The 23,203-nt window shown below is 40.9% G+C and overlaps 1 protein-coding gene across 1 annotated transcript in view; it reads left to right on the top strand.

Annotated features, from left to right (window-relative positions):
- THADA (THADA armadillo repeat containing) overlaps positions 1-23,203 on the top strand; it is a 293,480-nt gene that overhangs the window by 134,711 nt on the left and 135,566 nt on the right. Inside the window, exon 28 of the mRNA XM_028140017.2 lies at positions 21,344-21,512. Within this exon, the coding sequence (XP_027995818.2) occupies positions 21,344-21,512 (169 nt within the window). The remainder of the gene's footprint in view (positions 1-21,343; positions 21,513-23,203) is intronic.

The raw sequence follows: 23,203 nt of genomic DNA, 5'->3' as shown, positions 1-23,203 counted from the left end.
GGAGTCAGGTACTGATTCATTTATTCATCTACTCAACAGAGATTTATTGCAAACACTGATTATGTGTCAAGCATGATAGAAACATAGTGGAGAATCAGATAAGATTTTTGGCATAATGGGGTGTCCTTTGTGCTATACTGCTTCTTGGTCCCCATCTTCTTTGCTCTAATTTGTTTTTCATCTAATTAGTGATAAATGATAATACTTAGCAAATATTTTCTATGGGCTGGACACTATTTTAGGACTTAATACATACTAATTTAGTTATCATGACAACACTGTAATGTTGCTATTCCCATTCTACAGAGAGGGCAAGTTAGGGCTTAGGAAGTTTAGAAATGTTCCTTAGGTCATACCACTAGTAAGTGATAAGGTGGGTTCAAACCCGGCAGTCCAGAACCCAGGCTCTGGCCACTCCCTTAGCTGTGCTAATGCTTAACACTACAGTAGGCCCTTCTAACGCATCTGTTTGCTATAGCCGTGGAATAGGACTAGCTGGTTCTGAACATGCCAAAATTAACCTGCAGTTTTAAATAACAAACATTTGGTCTTACTTTGCTTTCTTGAGATATCTCTCCCACTGTCCCCCTTGGGCATTGCTTTGGCAGTGGTCTCATTTTACAATCTGAAATTAGTAGAAAAGGAAGAAAAACATGCCTTTGAGCACAAATGGTTGTGACAGGTTGCTAAATAAAACTGGCTCAACTGAAATTCTGAGATTCTTGAGAAATACTGAGAATTTCTTACAAAAGAATTTTTCTTTATAATAGGAAATAACTGGTCATTGCATAGTTGTGTTTTAGCAAAAAGAAAATATGTCAAGGTTAAGCACAGAATCTTTTTTTAAAATATATTTTTTATTGATTTTAGAGAGGAAGAGAGAGGGAGAGAGAGAGATAGAAGCATCAGTGATGAGAGAGAATCATTACCGACTGCCTTCTGCACACCCCTGACGGGATTGAGCCTGCAACCAGGGCATATGCCCTGACTAGAATAGAACTGTGACCTTCTGGTTCATAGGTCGACCCTCAACCACTGAGCCATGCTGGCCAGGCAAGAAGCACAGAATCTTCATGAGATTATTTGTGGGCTACCATTTATGCATAATTTTAAAACTATTAGAAAATATACTTTCCATCTGTCTTTACCATCTGAATTTCCCACTGTTGAAACTTCACATAATTTTGAAAATCTTCAGAATTGTTGAAAGGAAAAAGAAAAATAACAGTAACAAACATTTATATAAGAATTAGAAGCTTACAAAGTACTTTCTTTACAAAGTGCTTTCACACACAGCTTACTTGAGCATCCTTTTTACTCTGAGAAAGAAAAACAGAATTACAAAAATATAAATACATGTTGAAATTTTTAAAAATTGTCTTACAGTAATCCTAAACTTATTTGGGAAAAAAAGGCAAGGCTGAATCAGTGAAGTGTTCAAATTACTGAATGTTATGAAATAAAAGTTTCATTACCCCAAATTATGTATAGTAACTTCAGGGAACTGCTCTAACGGGTGGTTAACAGTAGCATCTGGTTAACATACTAGTTGATAGTTCATATCACAAGGCCTCTGAGGTGGGTTGAAAACCCCTTTGTTTCTCGGTTTTGTATTTTTCATGGGCACAGTCCCACCTCCCTCCTTCACTTACCCAAGCTACCAGCCAAAACCTGCTGGGTGGAACCCTGACGTGAGATGAGCCCCAGGAAGAATTCCTACTCTGGGATATTCATGGCCTCATGTTCCCAAGAGATGGCCACATTTCTCCTAACTTTGAATAAAAACTCTCAGTCCCAAAGGTTAGCTCAGCCTTGGTCTGAATATTCACATAATCAAAATTAGACGGGCCCACGTGAATGAGATTTTTGTGTTCGGTCTCTACAACGTCCAGAGATTAACAAAATATATATTTGTACGAAGGGTGCTACTGTGTAAACAAGCCTGCTCCTTTTTGATTATTACATTTATACAGAAAACGGCCATCTGTTTTGGTAGAAACTGGAAATATATCTAGGTCGCCAAGGAAAAGCTGAATTGTTACTGAAGGATGTGTCACACAGACAAGAAAATAATTTACAAAGCAGTGGGTAGAAAATATTTTCAAACATTAAACCAAGTAAGTTCTTTAAGCCGCCCTTTTGGGTAATGGGTGAGTAGTGTTGGTTTGTTTTTTGCTTGACTGTTTATTCATTTTTCTTTTCCAGGAGAATCTTTTTTTTTTTTTCCTTGTAAAGCCAGAGTTTAAGGCTCAGCTTCTTTTCAGCTTGGCTAAAATGAAAAGTAAAACTTACTTAATACTAATTATAACCTGCATAAGTCTAGTGAACAGAAACTTAAGAAATGTAATTCTTGTTGTCTACTGAGCTTCAATGCCATATAATTAATATAATTCAATCAGTTCTTACCCGTTTTTTTTTCCGGCATGATTTAAGACATCAGAATTTAATTCACAGCCAGAATGAGAACCGGACTTAGGGAAAACTTGAAAAGACTAGCAAGGGATTTGCATTCTGCTGCATGGTTGAACACGTCCCTAAAGTAGCAGCTTTAGAATGCTGATAGAATTCCCCCATTGAAAGCCGGCCAGCAGAGGGGCTTCCTAGCGCCTCCCCCACCCACCCCTCTCCCCACTCCCACCCCTCGCTTGTCTGCACCACTGCAAACCGTCATGAGGGCCCTCCATATGAAAGTAGGAGGCTCCACAGGATGGCTATTTCAGCCTTCCAAGGAGGACTCTAGCATTACCGGGCAATCTGTACTCCGGATTATAAGCCCCAGGCTGTGGGTTTTGGAATTGGCCAGTCACTCTGGCTCAACCTTGGATAAATATTCCTGGGTTCTCAGTAGGGTGGAGAACTCAAAGCCCTGTTTTTCCTGAGTCCTTCCATAACCAATTCTTGACATGTTGTTGCGAGGTCTGAGTGGAGTGGCCGTGTTTGAAAGGGGAATAGGGAATGCTTTCTACTACTAATTGTTATGCACTCCCACAGCAGACTCTTTTTCCCTTGGGAATGAAGCCTTTCAGAGGGCCAGATTCTACCCCACTGCAGCCATTCACCTGAGATAGTTGGAAGCTATATGAAATGATTTGAGAGGTCTTAAACAGTGCCCTCCACCCACCAGTTTTCTCAGATGCTACCTCTTTTTTGAGCTGAACCCTGAAGTTTCATGGGTATACTTTATTCTTTAAGTTATATGGTTTTGACTCCTAAAATGGGGATCCCACTGTGAAGTATATCATTCTAAGTTATTGTTACTAATTTATACCACTGTATGAATTAGTTTAGGTTTCATTGGTGTTGACATAAAGAAATGGAAGACACGGGTTAGGTAAGAGATGGGATAAGGCTAGGGCTTGGGGAGAGGGTGCAGAACTTGGAACAAAGGCAGAAAGCAAGCTCAGCCGGCGTGGCTCAGTGGTTGAGCGTCAACCTATGAACTAAGAAGTCATAGTTCGATTCCCAGTCAGGGCACATGCCTGGGTTGTGGCTCGATTCCCGTCGGGGGCATACAGGAGGCAGCCCATCAATGAATCTCTCTCATCATTGATGTTTCTCTCTCTTTCTTCCTCTCTGAAATCAATAAAACTTTATATATTTTTTAAAAAGGCAGAAAGCAAGTTGCCACCGTCACATGTATGGCCTGGGTGAGGACTGTGGCTTTGTCCCCACCAGAACTTGCTCTCAGGCTTTCAGTGAGAGAGGACATCTTAGTTTTCATTGCCTTCTCCCTCGGGCAGGGAAAGACTTGGAGGTCTTTATTTACAGCTTTAACGCTTTCTTGCTTCTTCTAGATGTGGTTCCGTTTCCTTTCCTCGATGAAAGTTTGTCCTTGTTCTCTCCCAGAATAGGTCCAGCAGCAGAACATAGTGAATCCTTCCAGATAAAAGACCCTCCTGATAAAATGCCAGATTGTTATCAGAGAAGCAAGTGAGCAGAGTCCAATTCCTGCCATTAATTACCTAGTTACAGCTTTGTTTAGATCTTGTTAATTTGAGGGCATGTTTTCCTTGGACAGCTTCTTGTCTGTGTTCTGAACTACAGCCTGATGTTTGTAAAAATCCCAAAGGGCAGGGAATAGTAGGCTCTTTATTTTCTGAAAGGTTTAATGGCAAGGAAGAGACTATCAACATTTCTATCTTCCATCTGGAAGGAAATGGACAAATGCTTGTTTGGGGTGGTTCATTCTTCACTTCAAAGTATGCAAACGCTAGTGTGTTGAATGAACCCTGACTTTGAATACTTAGCCAAAAGATTACCTAGAAATAGAATGACATTTATCTCTGTGAAGCCAGAGTATCAACCAGTAAATGACTGGGTATCTAGACCCTGAGGCCAGAGTCCAAAATGCTTTCAAACTGCTTAGTAGATGTAATTAATGGCACTGAACTGTGCACTTAAGAATGTGTAAGTTATGTTATGCATATTTTACCATGAAGTAAAATAAATAAATAAATAAATAAATAAATAACCTGCTTCTTGGCAGCTCCAGTACTTTGGTCAGAGCTGGAAACACCGTAGGAATGGGCTCTGTGGTCTGCTTTATTTTGAATGAGGTTGCTTTTGCACATAAGGCATTATGTACCCTTTTAAGAAGGAGTGACTGGGAGCACAGAGAACCTTAGTTAATGCAAGATGAAGAGACTGTTTTGCTGCCATCATGGGCACATTGGGAAGTTTGGGATCCAAAAAGAGACCTGTCTTGAAAATGATTGATTCTAAACAACTATAAACACTTTTCCATGAATGTAACAAAAGAGAGGGGGAATAGGGTCTCATGATGACTGGAATAGTAGCTCTATTATTCCTCTGATTTTCAAATAGTGGCATTGAAACCCTCCATGACTAGAAACAGCATTAAGTAAATTACCCTAATCTTGGGTATCTGGCAGCCATTAAGTGTCCAAGCACAACTTGCTTTACCAAATTAAACTCGACTCTGACCTTCTGTTTTCCTGTTAGCTTCTATCCTCCACCCAGTCCACTTTTGCTATAAAACTCTTGACCAGCGACTCCACTAGCTCTTTCAACTTCTCTGCTGGAGGGTTAGTTAGGGGGGAACCTTTTTGAGGACTAGACCATTGCACTTTTTTCGCTAAGCCAAGAAACTTCTCAAACCCTGCAAACATGTTACCTTGTGACATAGCTGCAATATGAATTTTAGGATAGAAAAAAGAAAGTGTGAAACTAGCCTTTTCCCAAATAAGGAAACTTTTTCTTGTTAACCATGAAAGCTCTGAACTTAGAACTCTCACTGGGAGATGCATCTTTTTCCCTTAAGACTGTGCACCCCTGTGGTACTTATTCCTACCATCAATTGAAGGCAGTTGTGAAACGTTCACCATGGTTTTAGCAGTACCTTTCTCATATTTAAATTTAGTATTTTCCTTTAAAAAGGCAAGAAAATATAGGAACTTAGGAAGAGCTAAGGTAAATTTAAAATAAAAAAGCTCACTTTGAGTGAACCAGTAAAAACAAGCCCTAACCTCAGGTAAGAAAAATTGGAATTTTTTTCTAAAAATGTATTTTTGTAGGAAATAAAGATTTTTTCCAGAAATAGCATACATAGGTAAAGCAGTCTGGTATGAAAGGTGTGTCTTTAAAATCTCAACTTTGAAAAATAAGGTTTCTTTGCTTTCTTCTTGACTAATGGTTTTGTCAGAATAATCATTTGAATAAAAAATGAAATGCGTTGAAGTATAATGGGGGAGTAGAGAACTTTTCTGTGCCTTGTACGAACTGGTGATACTGATTATAAACTGAATGATGCCAAATTCTACCAGTTTACCCAGGATCCAAACACTAGCAAATGTAGCCAAAGCCATAGAACTCTACTGATAAAAATCATGAAAATGGCCAGAAATGATCTAGATTGTTTAACTTTTTTGAAACGCTATATTTATTAGACCTTAGCACCCAGAAGTTAAGCAGTATTGAATTTCACACATAGCATTTATTTTTAATCTTAGGTTGAAGGGTTATGTCCTTGTCATGATTGAAGAATGACTTATACAATTTTCACTGGCCTTTTTTTTTTTTTTTTTTAATTGATGGGCAAGGTGGGAAGCTAGGGAGTAAGATGATATTGAGTTAAAGCTAAATTTATTAAATGAATTCAAATGAAAATAACAAATGTAACTTAATGATTTTCTTATTTTTTTTATATACATGTGTATACCTTCTGTGAAGCTTCTCTTTAGTGCTACTTAGGCTTAAAACATAGTATAAAATATCTCTTGCAGTGGGAATTAGCAGTGATTTTCTCCTAGTAAATGTTACATGGACATGTTGGAGGACGTGACCAGAATTTTTTATTGACATGTTCCCTATCTTAAAATACAGTTATCATGAAATTAATGTATTAAATAAGCCTTAGTCACAATCCAGGTAATGTGATTCTTCTTATAATCAGTAACCTGATTAAAGGCTGGAGGGCTTCAGCCATATAGTAATGTACCTTGTTTCTGAACAAAGATAACACCACCACTGAAATTGTATACTTGTAACATTAGTATATTTTTAATTAGTGGTAGGGTATATGTGTGTGGTGATCAGTTTGTTTCATCTTCAAACTTTGCACAACAGTCTCCATTGTGCATTTATTTGGACGTATTAAATAATAGTACACCAACTTGGTTTCTGTTTTTTCAGAATTCAGTATGATTCAAACTGGGATGAGTTGAAAATTACTTTTTCACTGTGGAATAAGCCAGTTACCAAAATAAGCAAGAATAAAAGATAGTACGAAGCAGGTTTAATCTACTTAAGATGGAGGAAATAATCTATAAATACTCAAATGGAAAATCCTACTGCTAAATTCAGATGAGTTTACTGAAGCTGGCCCAACAAAGTCAACATTGCTTGGTCAAATGATTTGAGTTGTCAAGGGTACATAAGAGTAATAAAATTGAATTCCTTTTAATATGTTACTGTTGTTCAGTCTTTTGAATTTCTTTTAATACATGTGATTGTTGTTCAAAATGTCTTATAGTTGGGGCACACTGGTTTTTGTAACTAGCACAGACATTAGAGTCAGATAGACTTGACTTTGAATCCCAGCTTGTCCATTCACTCTCTTTGTGAGCTTGGCCACATCATTTAATGTCTCTGAGCCTATCATAGAAGAACATGTGGAGGAGGCTGGGTGGAGGTGAGCAATGGGGGACGAGGGGAATGGGGACGTTTGTAATAGTATCAGCAATATTAAAAAAAAAAGAACATGTGGAGAACTTGGACATGGTCCTGAAAAAAAGGGGCGGGGTTAAAAATTCTTATATGATTAATTGTTACAACCTAAATATTTATTGATTTGGTTTTTTAAGAAAGCACAAGGAAAAGTTAATTCTGGTCATAAAAGTTCAAAGGAAATGGCTACACTTGTTTAATCTGAGGAAGAGGAGACTTGGGATGTTTTGGAGATGGTGCTGGAGGCTAAGAAGGGAAAATAAGACAGATGTACAACTTAATAACTTTCTAATGTGTGTAAGAGATTATTATTTAAAATATTAGTGTTGAGGTGTAATTGATATAAAATCAACTGCACATGTTTAGAGTGTATAATTTGTTAAATTTATATACCCATAAAACAATCACCACTGTCAAGATAGTGAACATATCATAATCCATCACTCACAAAAGTTTCCTTGAGCCCCTCTGTCATCCCCACTCCCATCACCATGCAATGGCTGTTCTCCATCCTGTCACTGTAGGTTAATTTGTATTTTCTAGAATTCATATACTACAATTGACCCTAGAACAATGCAGGGTTCAAGGGCAATGCATATAACTTTTGATTACCCAAAAACTTAACTACAGTCTCTTAGTATCCTATGGAGGGTTGGTTCTAGGAGCCCCTCAGGTACCAAAATCTGAGGATGCTTCAAGTCCCTTATATGAAAACTAGAGGCCCGGTGCACAAAATTCATGCGGGGGGCAGGGGGGAGGCGTGGTGGTATCCCTCAGCCCAGCCTGTGCCCTCTTGCAATCCGGGACCCGTCAGGTAGGGTCCCTAGGCCTGGCTAGTGATCAGGGCCTATTGGGGCTTTCCTTCCTCCCGCTGCCGGCACAAAATAAAGGTGCTAGAATTATTCATGCACAGGTCTTTGTCTGCACATATGTTTTTATTTCTCTAGGGTAAACACATAGGAGTTGAATGAGTGTGTTATATAGAAAGTGTACATTTAACTTTTTAAGAAACTGCCAAATTATTTCCCAAAGTGACTGTATCATTCTGTATTCCCACCAGCAGAGGATGAATAGTCCTATGGTTCCATATGCCAGCCAATACTTGGTATGCTCAGTCTTTTTAATTTTAGTCTTTCTGGTGAGTATGTAGTGGTAACTCATTGTGGTCCCAATTTGAACTTCTTTAATGACTAAGGATGTTGAGTATCTTTACATATGTTTAGTATTTGCCATTCATATATCTTTTTTGCTTAAGTGTTGGTTCAAAGTTTGACCCAATTTTTTCATTGGGTTGTTTTCATATCATTTAGAACATATTCTGGACACAAGTCAAAAGGTTATTGTTTTAGACATAGTCACTTATTTCCCTGGCATGTAGAAAAACAAATTTAAGTTGCATCAAGAGAGAGTATAATTATACTTAAGGAAGTACTTTTTGACTACGACACTAATGTGGGCATTGGGCAACCAAAGGAGGATGTAAAACTTTTCCTGAAGGTATTTAAAAATAGGGCTGGCAGTGGTCTGTTTGGATGCCATAGGCATGCTATTGTACAACTCAATTTACCTAATTGCAGTCTTAATTTGAGAAAAGAATCTTCCCTGTGGCAGATCTATTGCTCACATCTCAATATTTATTGCTCTTTTGTGCTATTTTTTCAGGCCAAAAACACTATTTCTTGGAATTTTCCAAAATTTTCCATGTACTTTGTTTTTTAAAATTCATTCTTTCTGATTTTAGCTTGAAGTGTTGCTATGAAATCTAAGGAGGGTGACTCGGAAGCATTAATTAGCTTTAGCAAAAATGAATTGCAGTCTCTGGAAAGTAATCAAATTAAAAGAAATGCTCAAATTTCTCTCATCCTGCAGTAGCACAAATCATCGCTTTAGCTGATAATATTGGGAGGATTCATTTACTCTCTGTAGAGGCAAAATAATTAACTGGATTCTTGAGAAGAGGTTCTACATGATTAAAGGCGTTGGGGTTGTTTTAGCCCACAAAAGGGAAGCTTAACGGGTGACTCAATGACAGGACTCCAGTATAGTTAATGAAGGGTTTTCCTGTGTGTAGAAAACACTGGTCATTTGTTCTCCAACTTTAGAGAGGCTTAAACTAGAGAAAATTGGCTTCAACCATAGAAAAATTGAGTGTGGTTAGCGTTAGACATAAAACTTTTATTATTGGCATCAATGTTATTAGATTAAGCGATGGAACAAGTCAAGAAAGGTCATAAAGATATTTTAAAATAAAAGAGATAGCTGTCTTCCTAGAATGCTTAAATGTCCATTGAATTATAGGATTTTGTTATTGAAGGGGGCCTTAGAGATCACTTATCCCAATTGTCTTTTACAGATGAGGCTATGAAAGGACATTATGTAATTTGCCTGTGGCCACATTGCTAGATGCTAATATTTTGATTTGAGGATGTTTTAAAAGTAGCCTCGCTTAAGATACACCAAAGGGCCCTGGCCAGTTTGGCTCAGTGGAAATAACGTCAGCCTGCAGACTGAGGGGTCCCAGGTTTGATTCTGGTCAAGGGCACATGCCTGGGTTGCAGTCTCGATCCCCAGTGTGGGGCATGCAGGAGGCATCCAGTCAATGATACTCTCTCATCATTGATGTTTCTATTTCTCTCTTCTTCTCCCTTCCTCTCTGAAATCAATAAAAATATATAAGACACACCAAAGGGACCATGTAAGAGTTTCTGCTTCAGATTTACTCCTCCAAATGACTATCTAAAGCTGGTGATTATGTGTATTATTTTTTTCTAAGCCCATAAAGATCCTGCCAATGTACGGACCTGTATGTGTCTCTTCTTGTCATTAAAAATGTTAAAGATTTTTATTCTTGGACATTTTGAACTTGTCTTTAAATAAATACTATACTTTGAAAGATTACCGATGATTTGACCCAGGTAATCGATATTGATGGGGGACAGCAGAGGATGCTGCCACAGTCTTTGGGGAGCCTATCTCAGTCTAACATGGGTGCTTCATCAACCTTTGGTGGGTGGCAGTACTACAAAGACAACAATTTTGGTGGATGACTTTGGGTCAGTTATTATATCCTGGTGACTAATTTGCCTTTCTTAAAGGTAACACATTATAAAATTTTAGGTTTTGTTTTGTTAAACACTAGTTAGAGCAGTAGGAAACATATTTAAGCCACCAATTCATTGTCTATGGAATCTACAAATATGAGTTTTAATTATTGGAATTAGTGGGATACATTGCTTATAAAGGATTGCACAGCCATTAGTATAACAGAAAGAAATTTCACAAAGCACTTTGATTGTGGTTACATTTTATTTGGTAACTAAACATTCTGTGCATGTTCCCACTAGACAAAATCCTACATATGTTTGCATACTTACTTTAAAGGGTTTGAGTACTAGAATTGAGGTAAAATGGTTGAAAGCACCTAGCACATTGCCTAACATGTAGCAGACACTCAGAAAATGTTCTTACCTGCAATCCCTTTTTCCTTTCTTGGGTTTTAACATGGGTATTGGAATCTCTCAGAAATGTAGCATATTGTTGTCAAAGGGAAGTTCATAAAATTGTTCACGTTTTAAAGTGTTTACTTTAAAATTAGCATCAGTGTATGTTGAGCACTCACTCGACTCACAGGCTGCTTAGTTTTTACAAGATTTTCATGTCTTTTCAGAAATTGTCACCTGTAAAGTCAAGTTCTGTCGGTCTAAGAAAGGCTTACTCAGCATCTGATGATTTGTTCGGCCAGTCTGGGCTAGATTTAGAGTGCCTTGACTGCCAGAATGAGAAATTTGTATTTAATGTGGCAATAGAGAGCTATCAGACGTTCTGGAACATTTGGAGGCTAAAAATAAACAAAAACTTTTAAAAACGGAACCAAAAAAAACCCCCACACGTTTCTTTCTAAACCTTCCCTCTAAAAAGAAGAGGGTAAACTCTCTCTATACCTTTGTGTAGTTTCTTAAATTGACCACCCAGCCTGTGTTTGTGAACTGAAAACTGCTCACTGTAAATCTGGAGTCACATGCTCTGCAGGTCAGTGGGATGAATTTCAACTGAGAATGAAATCACTTCAAGAACTTGGCCTTTGAGCCCTCACCACAAGGTGAGCCATCACCACAAGGAGACCCAGCACGTTCAGGACTGTTTTCTTTTCTGCAAGGAAAGACATGCTGAGGCCAGGTATTACCTTCAACCCCTTTAAAGCATCAGCAGCTGCCTGAATGTATTCATCTCTTGGTGTTTTGTGGAGCCAGAGCAGAAACAATGTAAGGGCTTTGCTGTTGAGAGGAATGTGCAGCCCTTTCACTCAGTCTGCTCAAGCTGCAGCCTTCGCTCCTGCCCTGCCCTCAGCTTGTCCCAGCCCCAGAGCCCTGCGGGCAGACCCAGAATGCTTTCCCAGCGGCCCTTTGGGAGACCAGTCGACCAGTATGCGGCTTGTTGATCCAGGGGCAGAGAGAAAACCCACAGATGGACCGGGAGGGAAACTCATGCCAAAATTTCAAACTAAATCTAGTGGTTATTTTCATCGCTGAGGAAGTTTTATACTGTTTATGCTAGATATTTGTATCCTTGCACTTTATAATACTCCATTCTACTTGGGGTAAAGACTGAAATTAATAATTTCCTTTTAACCTCTAGGGTTTCCGAAGTCCTCGTAGTTATGATGCTATCAAGCCTTTTTCATGGTTTTCAGAGTCAGGAAGAATCATTGTTAAGGTATACCATATTTCAGTGCTCCAGAGGGGAAACAACGTTCTTTCCAGCTGTCTAGACAATTAGGTTGATTTCATCTCTATATTTTGATAGCAAGTACTACTAACCAGGGTTAGCATCTAGAAATCATGCATCCTTTCATTTATTTGACATGTTTGTAATTCTAAGTAATTAAAGAGCATTATTCAAAGGTCTTTTAAAATACATATATTTATTTTATTTATTTCAGAGAGGAAGGGAGAGGGAGAGAGATAGAAAAGTCAATGATGAGAGAGAATCATTGATCGGCTGCCTCCTATATGCCCCCTACTGGGGATCGAGCCCACAACCTGGGCATGTGCCCTTGACCAGAATCAAACCTGGGACCCTTCAGTCCACAGGCTGACGCTCTATCCACAGAGCAAAACCAGCTAGGGCAATTCAAAGACCTTTTTAAAGTAAGTTCCGTCCTGGATACTTTCCCCTGTCCCTGTTGGAAAATTCCCTTGCTTTTTTTTGTAACACTAAAAGAACTGGTGTGGGCCGAAACCGATTTGGCTCAGTGGATAGAGCGTCGGCCTGCGGACTCAAGGGTCCCAGGTTCGATTCCGGTCAAGGGCATGTACCTTGGTTGCGGGCACATCCCCAGTAGGGGGTGTGCAAGGGGCAGCTGATCGATGTTTCTCTCTCATCGATGTTTCTAACTCTCTATCCCTCTCTCTTCCTCTCTGTAAAAAATCAATAAAATATATTAAAAAAAAAAAAAGAACTGGTGTGAATGCAAGTGGCCATTGCATCCATGACCCCATGTCCTTGCCATATATGTGGCCAAGTGCAGGTCTTACAGGGACAAGTGGAGGGATGTCAAAGTGATGGAGGCTGATTTCCAGCTCTTGGCAGTTGCCGTTTTTACCACTTTGGGACGAACAGCCTGTGGCTAGTCAGTCTGGATGGAGCCCTGGTGACTTGGAGGCATCTTCTATGGATTAGACTCTGGTTGGACTGTCTCAGGTGGTTCCACACTGCAGTTTTCAGATGTTCTCTTGTGGCTTATTGTTGGCTTTTCTTCATAAAAATATTTTGTAAAAAGATTTTAACGTGTTGCTTGGAGTTGAATTGCAAAGAGCAATTACTGCTTTGAGCTGCCCAGTACATAGACATTTAAACTAAACATTCTACTTGCCGATCCATATATATTTTTTTGTCCGTGAAAGCTGGAAATATGCAGTTTTTAGCTTAGCCACTGTCGACTGCTCTTATTTCCCCCTCACTACCCAAACCAAGGGTTTTAAAAAAATCAGACTTCAAAAGTCCTGAACCTATTACCCTTCCAAGAAATATATTTGAATAAAGAAATCCATGAGCTATGCAGAGAGCAAGATTACAGTAAATGCAACTTTTAAGTGTTAGTGGTTTGAGTTGTAGGAAAAGGAACACGTAGTTCAGGTGGTGGTAGGTCCTCTGATGAACTGAAAATTGGTATAGGAAGGACAAGTAGAGAATCTGGCAACTTTGATGGGCACTGGGCTCACCTGAGAATGTGGAAGATGGACTTCAGGAATGCCACATTTGTAACAAAAACATATTTAATAGTCTCAGGACACACTGAAATGTCTGCTTTTTCAAATTCACTAGTACAAACTTGTTTTTTTAGCGGTTTCTCTCTTTGATGCATGCACACATGCCCACACATATATATGTTTCCTGAAGGCAAAATTTGAAACTAGGAACAACATACAATGAAAAGAAAAAAGAAATCTTTGGTGAAACAGCATTAGAATTGGCAGAAAATAGGATGTGGGCCCTGGACCTGAAGAATAAAGGCAGAGGGTCTCACACTCAATTGGCCCCAAAGAAACTCAATGTTCTTTCTCTCCTTTCCAGCTCTGTTGGTGGGGAGGGGGAGAGTAGGCTTTGGTGAGCTCCTGAAGCCTGTTGGTACATCAAGGCCCTGTGTCCTCGGCCAGTTATTGAGATAGCGAACACTAGAGAGTTTGTACATGTTGTTTAAGCTTTAAGTTTAAGTTATTCCACCTACCAGACTCAATAATAGCTGCGATGTATTGATCACTAACTCATAGGCATTATGTTTTATACTAGAGGCCTGGTGCACGAAATTCGTGCACGGGGTGTGGGTTCCACAGCCCAACCTGCACCCTCTCCAATCTGGAGCCCTCAGGGGAGCCCTCTCCAATCCTGGAGCCCTGATGGCTTAGGCCCACTACTCGTGGTTCTCTGCTCTCTGCGGGCCTGGCCACTCCGCGCCCACTGCCCAGAGGCTCTCCGCAGCCCAGAGGCTCTCCGCGGCTGGGGCAGGATGTTTGCCTCGTTGTGGGCTTGCTCCCCAGTTGGGAACGTGCAGGAGGCAACTGACCAGTAATTCTCTCTCACTGATGATGTTTCTGTCTCTCTTTCCTGCTCCCTTCCTCTTGGAAATCAATGAAAATATATTAAATTAAAAAAAAAGAAGAATGAATAAAACAAAGCAAAAAACAGCCATTCTCTGGATCATTGTCCTAACCCCTTGGGATTCTGCTTCCCAGCAAGTGTGGACAGTTTGGCTCAAGTAAACTCATAAAAGTTCTCTACAGGTTTGAATGTTTTTACATGAACATGATGTATACACCTGCAGGTTTCTGAGGGCGAGGCAACAGAATCAGTCCATGAGGTCTGCTGTGAAACTGTAGAGGAGTCTGTTTTTGCTGTCAAAAGCCAGGTCACCCTTAGAAAGAGTGTAGAAAACCAGAAATGGGATTTACAAAGAGAAAACAGACAGAAGCGAACAGAGGGATGCTCCCGCACTCTTTTCCACCCAGACAGGCTGGTTTCTCAAACATCCTCCCTCCCTGAAGTTGGTGAGCTGCAGCCTAAGGGTGGGGGAGTCAGAGAATCCCAAGGCGAGGTCCAAGGCTCTGACGTCACTGGAGAGCTTTCTGCACTTGAATGAGGCCTTGGAGTGAGAGCCATTGGAATGAATCGCCCTGACCTCCTTTCCTCCTGCTTGCTCCGTACCCCACCCCCTACTCCCCAAGCCCAGGATCTGTCTGCTCCCAGCTGCCTCCCCTGAACATGCCGGGCCCAGGTGGATCCCAGGGAGTGGGCACTGCTCCCCACAGCAGCACCCAGTTCCGGAGGGTGCCAGTGCCCTGCAGCCTGTGGTGCAGCAGTCCCAGGGACAGCAACACCCAGCAACAGCAGGTCCTCAGCCTCTCTTTAGACACAGGAGGAAAGACAACCTAAGCAGTAAAGCCTAAGGTATGCCCAGGAGGGACGTGCTTGCCAAGTTTCCATGTAGAAGGCCATGTGCGTGCGCTGCCCAGAGGTCCCAGCTACTCCACTGTGGGGGCAGAACGCTTGCCTCGTCGCTGCGGCGACAAAGCAAGCATTCCACCAGGCCATTCACACTGCCCACTCTCAGTGGCCGTCCCCCCAGGAGTAGGGGACTCTGGCAAGCTGAGGGGACTGGGCACTGCCATCTGTGGCTATGGGTACCACCATCTTTGTGACGGAGTGATGGTTAATTTGCATATTACCCTTTTATTAAATAGTATGTGATATCTCTTTTAAGCATCCTAACAGCCCTCTGAGATCATTACTCTTCCCCATTTTATAGATTAAAAACTTGGGTGTTTCACTGACCTGTCCAAGGTCAGACACTAGTAAGTGACAGGACTTAGATTTAAAGTGAGGTCTGCTGAATTCCAGAACATGTTCTTAACTCCTGTCCTATGTTCTATTTTACTCAGCAGTATAAAGACCTTGTTTCTGCTCTCAAGATTTGATCCAGCCAGCATGATGCCCGAGGAGTACTGTGGGGAAGGCAAATGAGACGTGTCCCCTGCTCTGACAGATCTAAATATGCAATCACAGGGACAGGGATGGGAAAGAAAGTGATTGATTCTCACCAGAGGGGGTACAGTAAAGTTTTCCCAAAGAAGTGATACCTGAGCAGAGTTCAAAGGATGAAGAGGAGTTCCAAAATGTACAAGGGTGAAAGGACATTCATTCCAGCAAGAGCGAACTACAATATGCACGGCACTAAGGATGAAATAATAGTTAATGTGACAAAACATATATAGAAAGATTTTTTATCTTAATAGTATAACCTGAGGCCCCAGCCACTCCTGCTAACCCAGCCTTCAGAGATACCCTGCAAGGTAAAGTTGTCTCAACTTTGAAGATTGTCATTCCCCATGAGCAGACAGGCATGCTGTATGAGAAGCAGATCGTAATGGCAGGGCATTCGTGAGTAAATTCAGTCAGAGGCTTGGGTGTAGGTCAGACAGTGTCTTCCAACTCAGGCCAGCTCTCAAGATGCTAACCCCTTGGTCATGTAGGGGCATCTAGAGAACGCAGATGATCATTTTCATTAGCAGCAGAAGCTGGAGACTTCTGTTTTGTGGAAGGTACAGCTTGACCTCTGCAAAGTGGGGATCAGGACTGGAGCTGGGTCTGGGAATGTAGAGGAAGTGGGGGAACATGGCTTATGTCAGTGAGGGAGAGTGGAGGGAGTTATTGGCTGGATCCTGAAGCCATTCTGAGACTTTTCTGAAGACAGTCACTCGGGAGTGACTTGCTCAAGGCCCCCAGCTCTTACAGAGTCCACTCAGTTCAAAAATACCTCCCCACATTGCTTGGAAGTGATCTCTCAGCCATTCTGTCTTGTTGTGAGGATTAAATGATGTATTACATGCAAAGCTTTTAATACTAAGTCTGGCCCCTGTCGGTGCTCAGTAAATATTGTTTATTATCAGCACCATCTTATTGTTCTGCTTCACAATCTACCAATAAGAGATGGGTTCATTCCAGAAGTCGTTCACACCTCAGGGTGATTAGGTTGAACAGGTTACTCGGGAAACAGTTTGTTTTTCTAAGGCTCAGAGGATTTTGAGACAACTGCATTGTGAATTCTTAGACTTTGCAGGTGGACAGACCCTAATTAGAAAGCAGGACCTGCCACTTGCTAGTTTTATGTTGGGAACCTCACTTCCCTCATCTTAAAATAGGATGATGATAATGACCCTGTAGTGAAGATTTAGCAAAGTGAAATAGTCTAAAGTAGGTAAGCAGTCCTGGCACACACTTAGTAACCCTCGCTTCCCTTCCTTCTGATTAAATGCACTGAGGAGCAGTTTGGGTCCATGTAGGAAAAGGCACAGGCCTGGGAAGAACACCCCTTTCTCACCAAACCCAAGTATTCTTTCTGCCTGACCCCACTTAGTCACAGCCGCCTGGGGTCTCCCAGCGCACCCACCCTCCTCTCTTGGTCCCTCCTCAGTTCTTCTACAGCATCTTGTGTTTACTTCGCATGGCCCTGCACAGCATTGGCTGATCGACTGCATCTTCTCCCCTACCTCTAGGTTCCCTGTGGCTGGGCAGTGATTTCTCTCTCTGGTTCTCTTGTGTTTAACCCATCTTCAGTGCATGCTTGTGCTAGGCCCTCAGTAGATGTCTCCATGCCCAGCCTACAGGAATGGGTGAGCAGAGCCAGTTTTGTGGATGTCTGCCCACTTACTTGTGAAACCTTTCAGGAAAACTGTAACAGATTCTCAGGGCAAATATAAGAGGGAAATACCTAGAGGGGGAGGGGGGAACTTTAACCATCACTCTGTGAAACTGAATGGAGTGGGGGGATGATCTCAGAAGAGTGGTCTTTCCCTGCTCAGAATACTGCATTCTAAACTCCTGGGGATCTTCAGGTTCCTGAAGTCCAAAGGTGTCCCTCGGATCCTGTGGAGGACCTGGTTTTCAGGCCTAGAGCACAGCTAGAGCTACTGAGGAAAATGTTTTCAAACAATGGTAAAAGTAGAAAAGGCCTTTAAGATTCCACGTCCACTTTCTTTATTTTTTTAAAATATATTTTTATTGATTTCAGAGAGGAAGGGAGAGGGAGAGAGAGATAGATACATCAATGATGAGAGAAAAATTGATCAGCTGCATTCTGCATGCCCTACAGTGGGGATTGAGCCCGCAACCCGGGCATGTGCCCTGACCAGGAATCGAACCGTGGCCTCCAGGTTCATAGGTCGATGCTCAACAGCTGAGCCATGCCTGCCAGGCATTTTTTTTCTTTATTTTCCAGAAGAAATTGAGACTGGGAGAAATAGAGGCTCTTCCACTTCTTTTCAGAAGGGCTTGAGATTCCTCCTCCTCACTTTCAATGGAGCCAAAAAGAAAATCTTGCCTTTGTGTCATGAATTTGCTGTCTTCTCTTACACCCATCAGGGTGTTCACTTCATCAGGTATACAGATGTCTATTCACTATGTTGTCTATCTGAAATTAATATACTATTGTATGTAAACTATAATTGACTAATAATTTTTTTGAAATGGTGCAGCATTCACACCACAGTCTCAGTTCTCCTGTTGGGGCCACTTTCGAGGCCTGCAGTTCCTAGGCCAGTGATGGCGAAACTATGACACGCGTGTCAGCACTGACACGTGTAGCCATTTCTGATGACACGCGGCCGCATGCCGAGGATGAAACATTTGCTGCTCCTGAGGATGAAACATTTGCGACTAGAGTCTTGGAGTTAGTTTTTTCCTCAAAGTGACAAACTACCCGAGTTATGCTCAGTTTTTTGGCGAAGTTTGACACACCAAGCTCAAAAGGTTGCCCATCACTGTCCTAGGCTCTGCTGATCCTGTACTGGACAAAGGCACAGCACACTACAAAAACTTTCTATTTCCAAAACACCTTTCTTCTTGGGATGATCTCGTAGCTATCACATCCGAGCACTGGTTACAGATTATTGCCACCACTCTCAGCTCATCTGAGACCCAGAGAAATTGCTATGACTTGTCCGAGTCACAAAACTCAGTGCTCACAGCAGGCTAAATCCATTTTAGCTCTCATTTTCCGTCCTTGGAGCCACTGGCTTCTATGTTCTTAAAGAGCATCTCTACCTGGTTTTGGCACATTTCCTGAATCAAACTGGAAGACTCTGCCCAGGAGAAAAATAGAGTTTAGCTTCAGATATATTTCACTTAGGGTTAAAAAGACAGTGTTTATCCCCTTACACTCTGGGCCACATATATCTGGAGAAACGCTAAATCCCATCAGAACCCCCTCCCTGCTTCTAATAGCTGACAGAACAGTAACCTGGAAATGGTTTTTTGCTGTGTGTATGTGTGTGTGTGTGTGTGTGTGTGTGTGTGTGTGTGTGTGTTATAATCTACCCTTCCATTTAAACAATTTGCAATAGAGAGAAGTTTGAAGTTACATTTAATCATTGCTTTATAATGAATGTTTCTTAATTAAATACTACTTTTAAAATAGGCTTCTTCTCTTTTTCTGTAATTGCATTACTTTTTTTGTGGGGAGGTTTTGTTTTGCTCTTTAACCTGATTGTGTGCATTTGGAAAGTACCCTAGTACAGGGTATCCGAAAGCAGAAAATGTTGGCTCTCTTCCCACTTTCCATTCTTTCTTCTGTATGGATGCCAGATTCCTTTGGGAAATCATCATTTGTAAAAGGTCAGGAGTAAAAGGAGGGGCATTCTTTAGTGTACAGTTACTACTAATTAGAAACTAAACATCTGTAACCATGTCAGAGTTATTTGTATTTGAAAAGAAACATTTATACACAAGAGCCCTTTCGGTAACATAAAACACACTATAGCACAAAATGTGTGTATTGGAGGAGTGGGGGACAGACAGAAGGGAAAGCTTAGGACAAATGACTGTGCTGAGTGAGGTCATTTGCTAATTAAATCTCAAAGCATTTTCAGAGTATTTTCTTTTCTCTGTCAAATGAAGTTTTCTTACTCACCCTCCTACCCTCCCTTGGGCCAAAGCAAACATTTTACTGCATTTGCCAATTACAGATTAAACATTTAATCATTTTAGAGTTGGCAGAACCTAGTCAAAGACCTTTGGGAAATCTCTAGCTACCTACTGTAACTAGCCTTCACTGTCTTCCCGTAATATAATGTAAGGGGAGCTCTTCACCTGAAAGTGTGGGCTGATTGACCTATCTCACGGACCTACACTTTTGGTGGGGAGGGTGACAGTGTTTTGACTTACCTGACATCTCTTTCTCTCCTTTCCCTACCTCCTCCTCCTACCCTACTCTCCATGATGAAATTCTGCTTAGATCAGTCGATTTATATAGAAATTGTAACTGTACTTTTATTGTCTTATTAAGATAAATGTCGGTGATAGGTGTTAGAAGCATTTCAGTCATAGGCCTTTGTTCTTCTACATGCTCAGCATAACCGGCCACATGGGCCTAATGGCTCTGATTTTACCAGTAATTCCTTCTTGGAATACTGATTAACTTTGAGAAAAACAAAAACAAACAAACTAAACAAGAGCCCATCTCTTTGTCCTGCTCTCCTCTGCCATCCTTGTCTTGGCATCCAAGACATTTCTTGATTCTAAGTTGAGTTACTTTTTTAATTGGATGAATGATCATGAAGTCTTGAGCATTCTAATCAAGAACTTCTCTAGGCTAGGACTTATATTGGGCTTTCCTCTCAAATACGATTGTGTCTGGGAGGCTCTCAAGTGCATAGTTTCAGCAAAATGGTTGTGTACTCTCAGGTTCTGAGTGTTTACAAAGTCAAGAGGCCCTTAGATGATGGCCTGCCTTTCCGATGACTTTTGTAGAATCTCAAAATACCACTTGTCCATGACTTTTACTTATTTAGGAGCTGGTGTTTCTATTCAAGCTCTTTCAGTGTGAGTTAGCCCAGAGGCAAGGATTTGGTGACTTGAGGATCCACTTTTGTTCTCTTGGCAAGTTCAGATCATATAGTCTGCCATTTTGCACTCCCTAGTCTGAGGTGACCCACCTCTCAGCCTTAAGTTCCACTGTTATTTAAGAGTCTCTGCTTCAACCAGACACATCTACCTATACTTAGAGCATCTACCCTTGCTTTCCACTGTACCTGATAGAACAATTGCCTGGTTGCTTTTGGTGTGCTTAAATTATGCTAGGTTTTCTAAGTTACATTTTTCTCAGAACCACAACCCACAATCTTATCCTCTTGTAGCCATAATGTCAAGATTACTTGCTTATCATTCTTCCAGTACTGCCTTGTGCTTTTGATCATCTTTCAACTCTCAAACGTACTTCTCATCTTGCCAACTACAGTATAGGCTCCTCAAAGACAGCAGTGTCATCCTCATGGCACTTATCATGGTGCTTTTGTTTGCTTGCTGAGGAGTAAGCCATTTTTGCCTCTTGTCTTATTCCCAAAGCCTATCTCCATTTATCCCTGTGATAGAATCATAGATGTTAATGATATTTATAAGAAAAGGAAAGTTGCCTATAGAACTAACACACACACACACACAACCATTTGGAATAACAGAAGTATAAAAAAAACCCATCTTTTGTAGTAAAGAGCAATTCCATTACCCCCTCACTTTCACTCTCCCAGCCAGAGCTAGGTAGATCCACACATACAAAGGCACAGATGTGAAAGTGAGTATTGAATGGTCTTGTGTTTTTATTTCTTTCCAGATGTGGTAACTCACCTGTCTACCGCTCTCGTGAAATGGCAGCTCGTGCCTTGGTTCCATTTGTTATGAGAGATGAAATCCCTGCTACCATCCGAACTCTGTTGGCCAGACTCCCCAATTGCACTGACCAGTGTTTCCGGCAAAACCATATTCATGGGACGCTTCTCCAGGTAAGTAAAGTTGCTTTGTGTGACTTCTGTCAAACACCACAGGATAAACTTTAGTTTCTCATATAGTGTTAGCAGGTGAAGATTTATTGCACAAGCTTTTAACTTTATTCATAGAACTTTTTCTATTGCTGAAAGAACAAGGATTTCCTAGGTGTATTTTTTTTTTTTTTTCATTACAATCATGAATACAGTGTCACACTGTAATTCTGCCAGGTCATCTGTTGCATTAAATCCTGTTTTCTACAGTATGCTTTCCCATTTGGACTTACCTTTCTGAACCAGATAAAATTGTGTCTTTTCCATCAAGTATGCCTATGGAACATTCTAAGCTGCTCCTTGTTCAGGGTGAAGTTGTGAGCATTCCTTGAAAGAGAGATTAGCCCAAGAAGTACAAGGAGAGTTGTACATGGAAATATCAGACCCTGCTTTCCTATTTTCTCCATGCTACAAAGGAGACTTCTATTTTTAATAAATAGACTTCTTATTGAAACTTCTTCTTAAACCCTAACTATAAACTCGGGGACAGGTGGTATTGGTGAGGAGATCTGATGTTCATGTGTCTGTTGTGGTCACTCACCATGGCTGGGAGTGGGATTTAAATATTGGGTCATGTTTCTGATTTGTGAGCAAAGTTGAGAAATGGCCTTGATATTCCAAAGTATCTTATAAGCTAGAGGTCTACACTGCTGACATGTGAGGTCAATGGCATGGGATTCTGGAGCCAGGCTGTCCAAGTATAAATCTCAAATCTAGATGTGCACTACCCGCACATCTGTGTCGTTGTTTTTGAGATGAGGATAATAGTAGTGTATACCTCATAGGGATTTGGTGAAGACTAAATGAATTAATGTCTATATAAAGTTATTAGAATTCTTAGCATAGTACCTGGTATATAAAAATATATAGATAGTTATTATTGTTATTATCATAGTTTTAATGAGCCTATGCTATAATGAAAACTAATATTTTTAGTAACTGATTCCCTCTAGGTGAGAATGCAAGAAAAACCTATCTTCTCTCCTTCCTTCCTTAGTTGTTTGATATATTGCAACTGAATGCCTCTTACAGACTACTATGTCACAGTCAAAACAGTTCCTGCATTAAAGGAGTCAAGGCCAAGAGAAGACCAAGAAATGGGCAACCATAATGTTCTGTGCTAAATACCAGGGGAGCACATAGCTGGGCCACTTAACTGGTCTTGGGGGAGTCAGGGAAGGCTTCCCCAAGAAAGTGGCATCTAAGTAGAGAGCAGAAGTTAGTCAAGTGAAGGGGGAAAGAGTCTCCCATGCAGACAGAACAACTGGTAGAAAGGCTCAGGGTGGGTGAGAAGTCAGCCCATCTGAGAACCGCAAGTTTGGGTGAGACTGAAGTTCTAGGTTGGCAGATCTCAAACTGCTCTCAGGACTTCTTTAAGCTCTTAAAAGTTATTGAGGATACCAAATATCAATATTTAATGAGAAACTAAAACAGAAAATGTTAAAACACAAGATCTTACAAGTACACATTCCATTAGTCATTAGAGTGATGTCATCGTCACATACCTGTAGCCTCTGGCAAACTCCACTATACACTTGTGAAACAATGAGAATAAAAGAGGAAAGCAATGTCTTAGTATCATTTTGGAAAATGTTTAATCTTGCAGACCGCCTGAAAAGAATGTATGACCCCTGAGGCTCCCAGATCAGATCCTC

The sequence above is a fragment of the Eptesicus fuscus genome, chromosome 16 (assembly GCF_027574615.1).
Source record: "Eptesicus fuscus isolate TK198812 chromosome 16, DD_ASM_mEF_20220401, whole genome shotgun sequence".
Classification (NCBI taxonomy): domain Eukaryota; kingdom Metazoa; phylum Chordata; class Mammalia; order Chiroptera; family Vespertilionidae; genus Eptesicus; species Eptesicus fuscus.
This window is presented reverse-complemented; position numbering and strand designations above follow the sequence as displayed.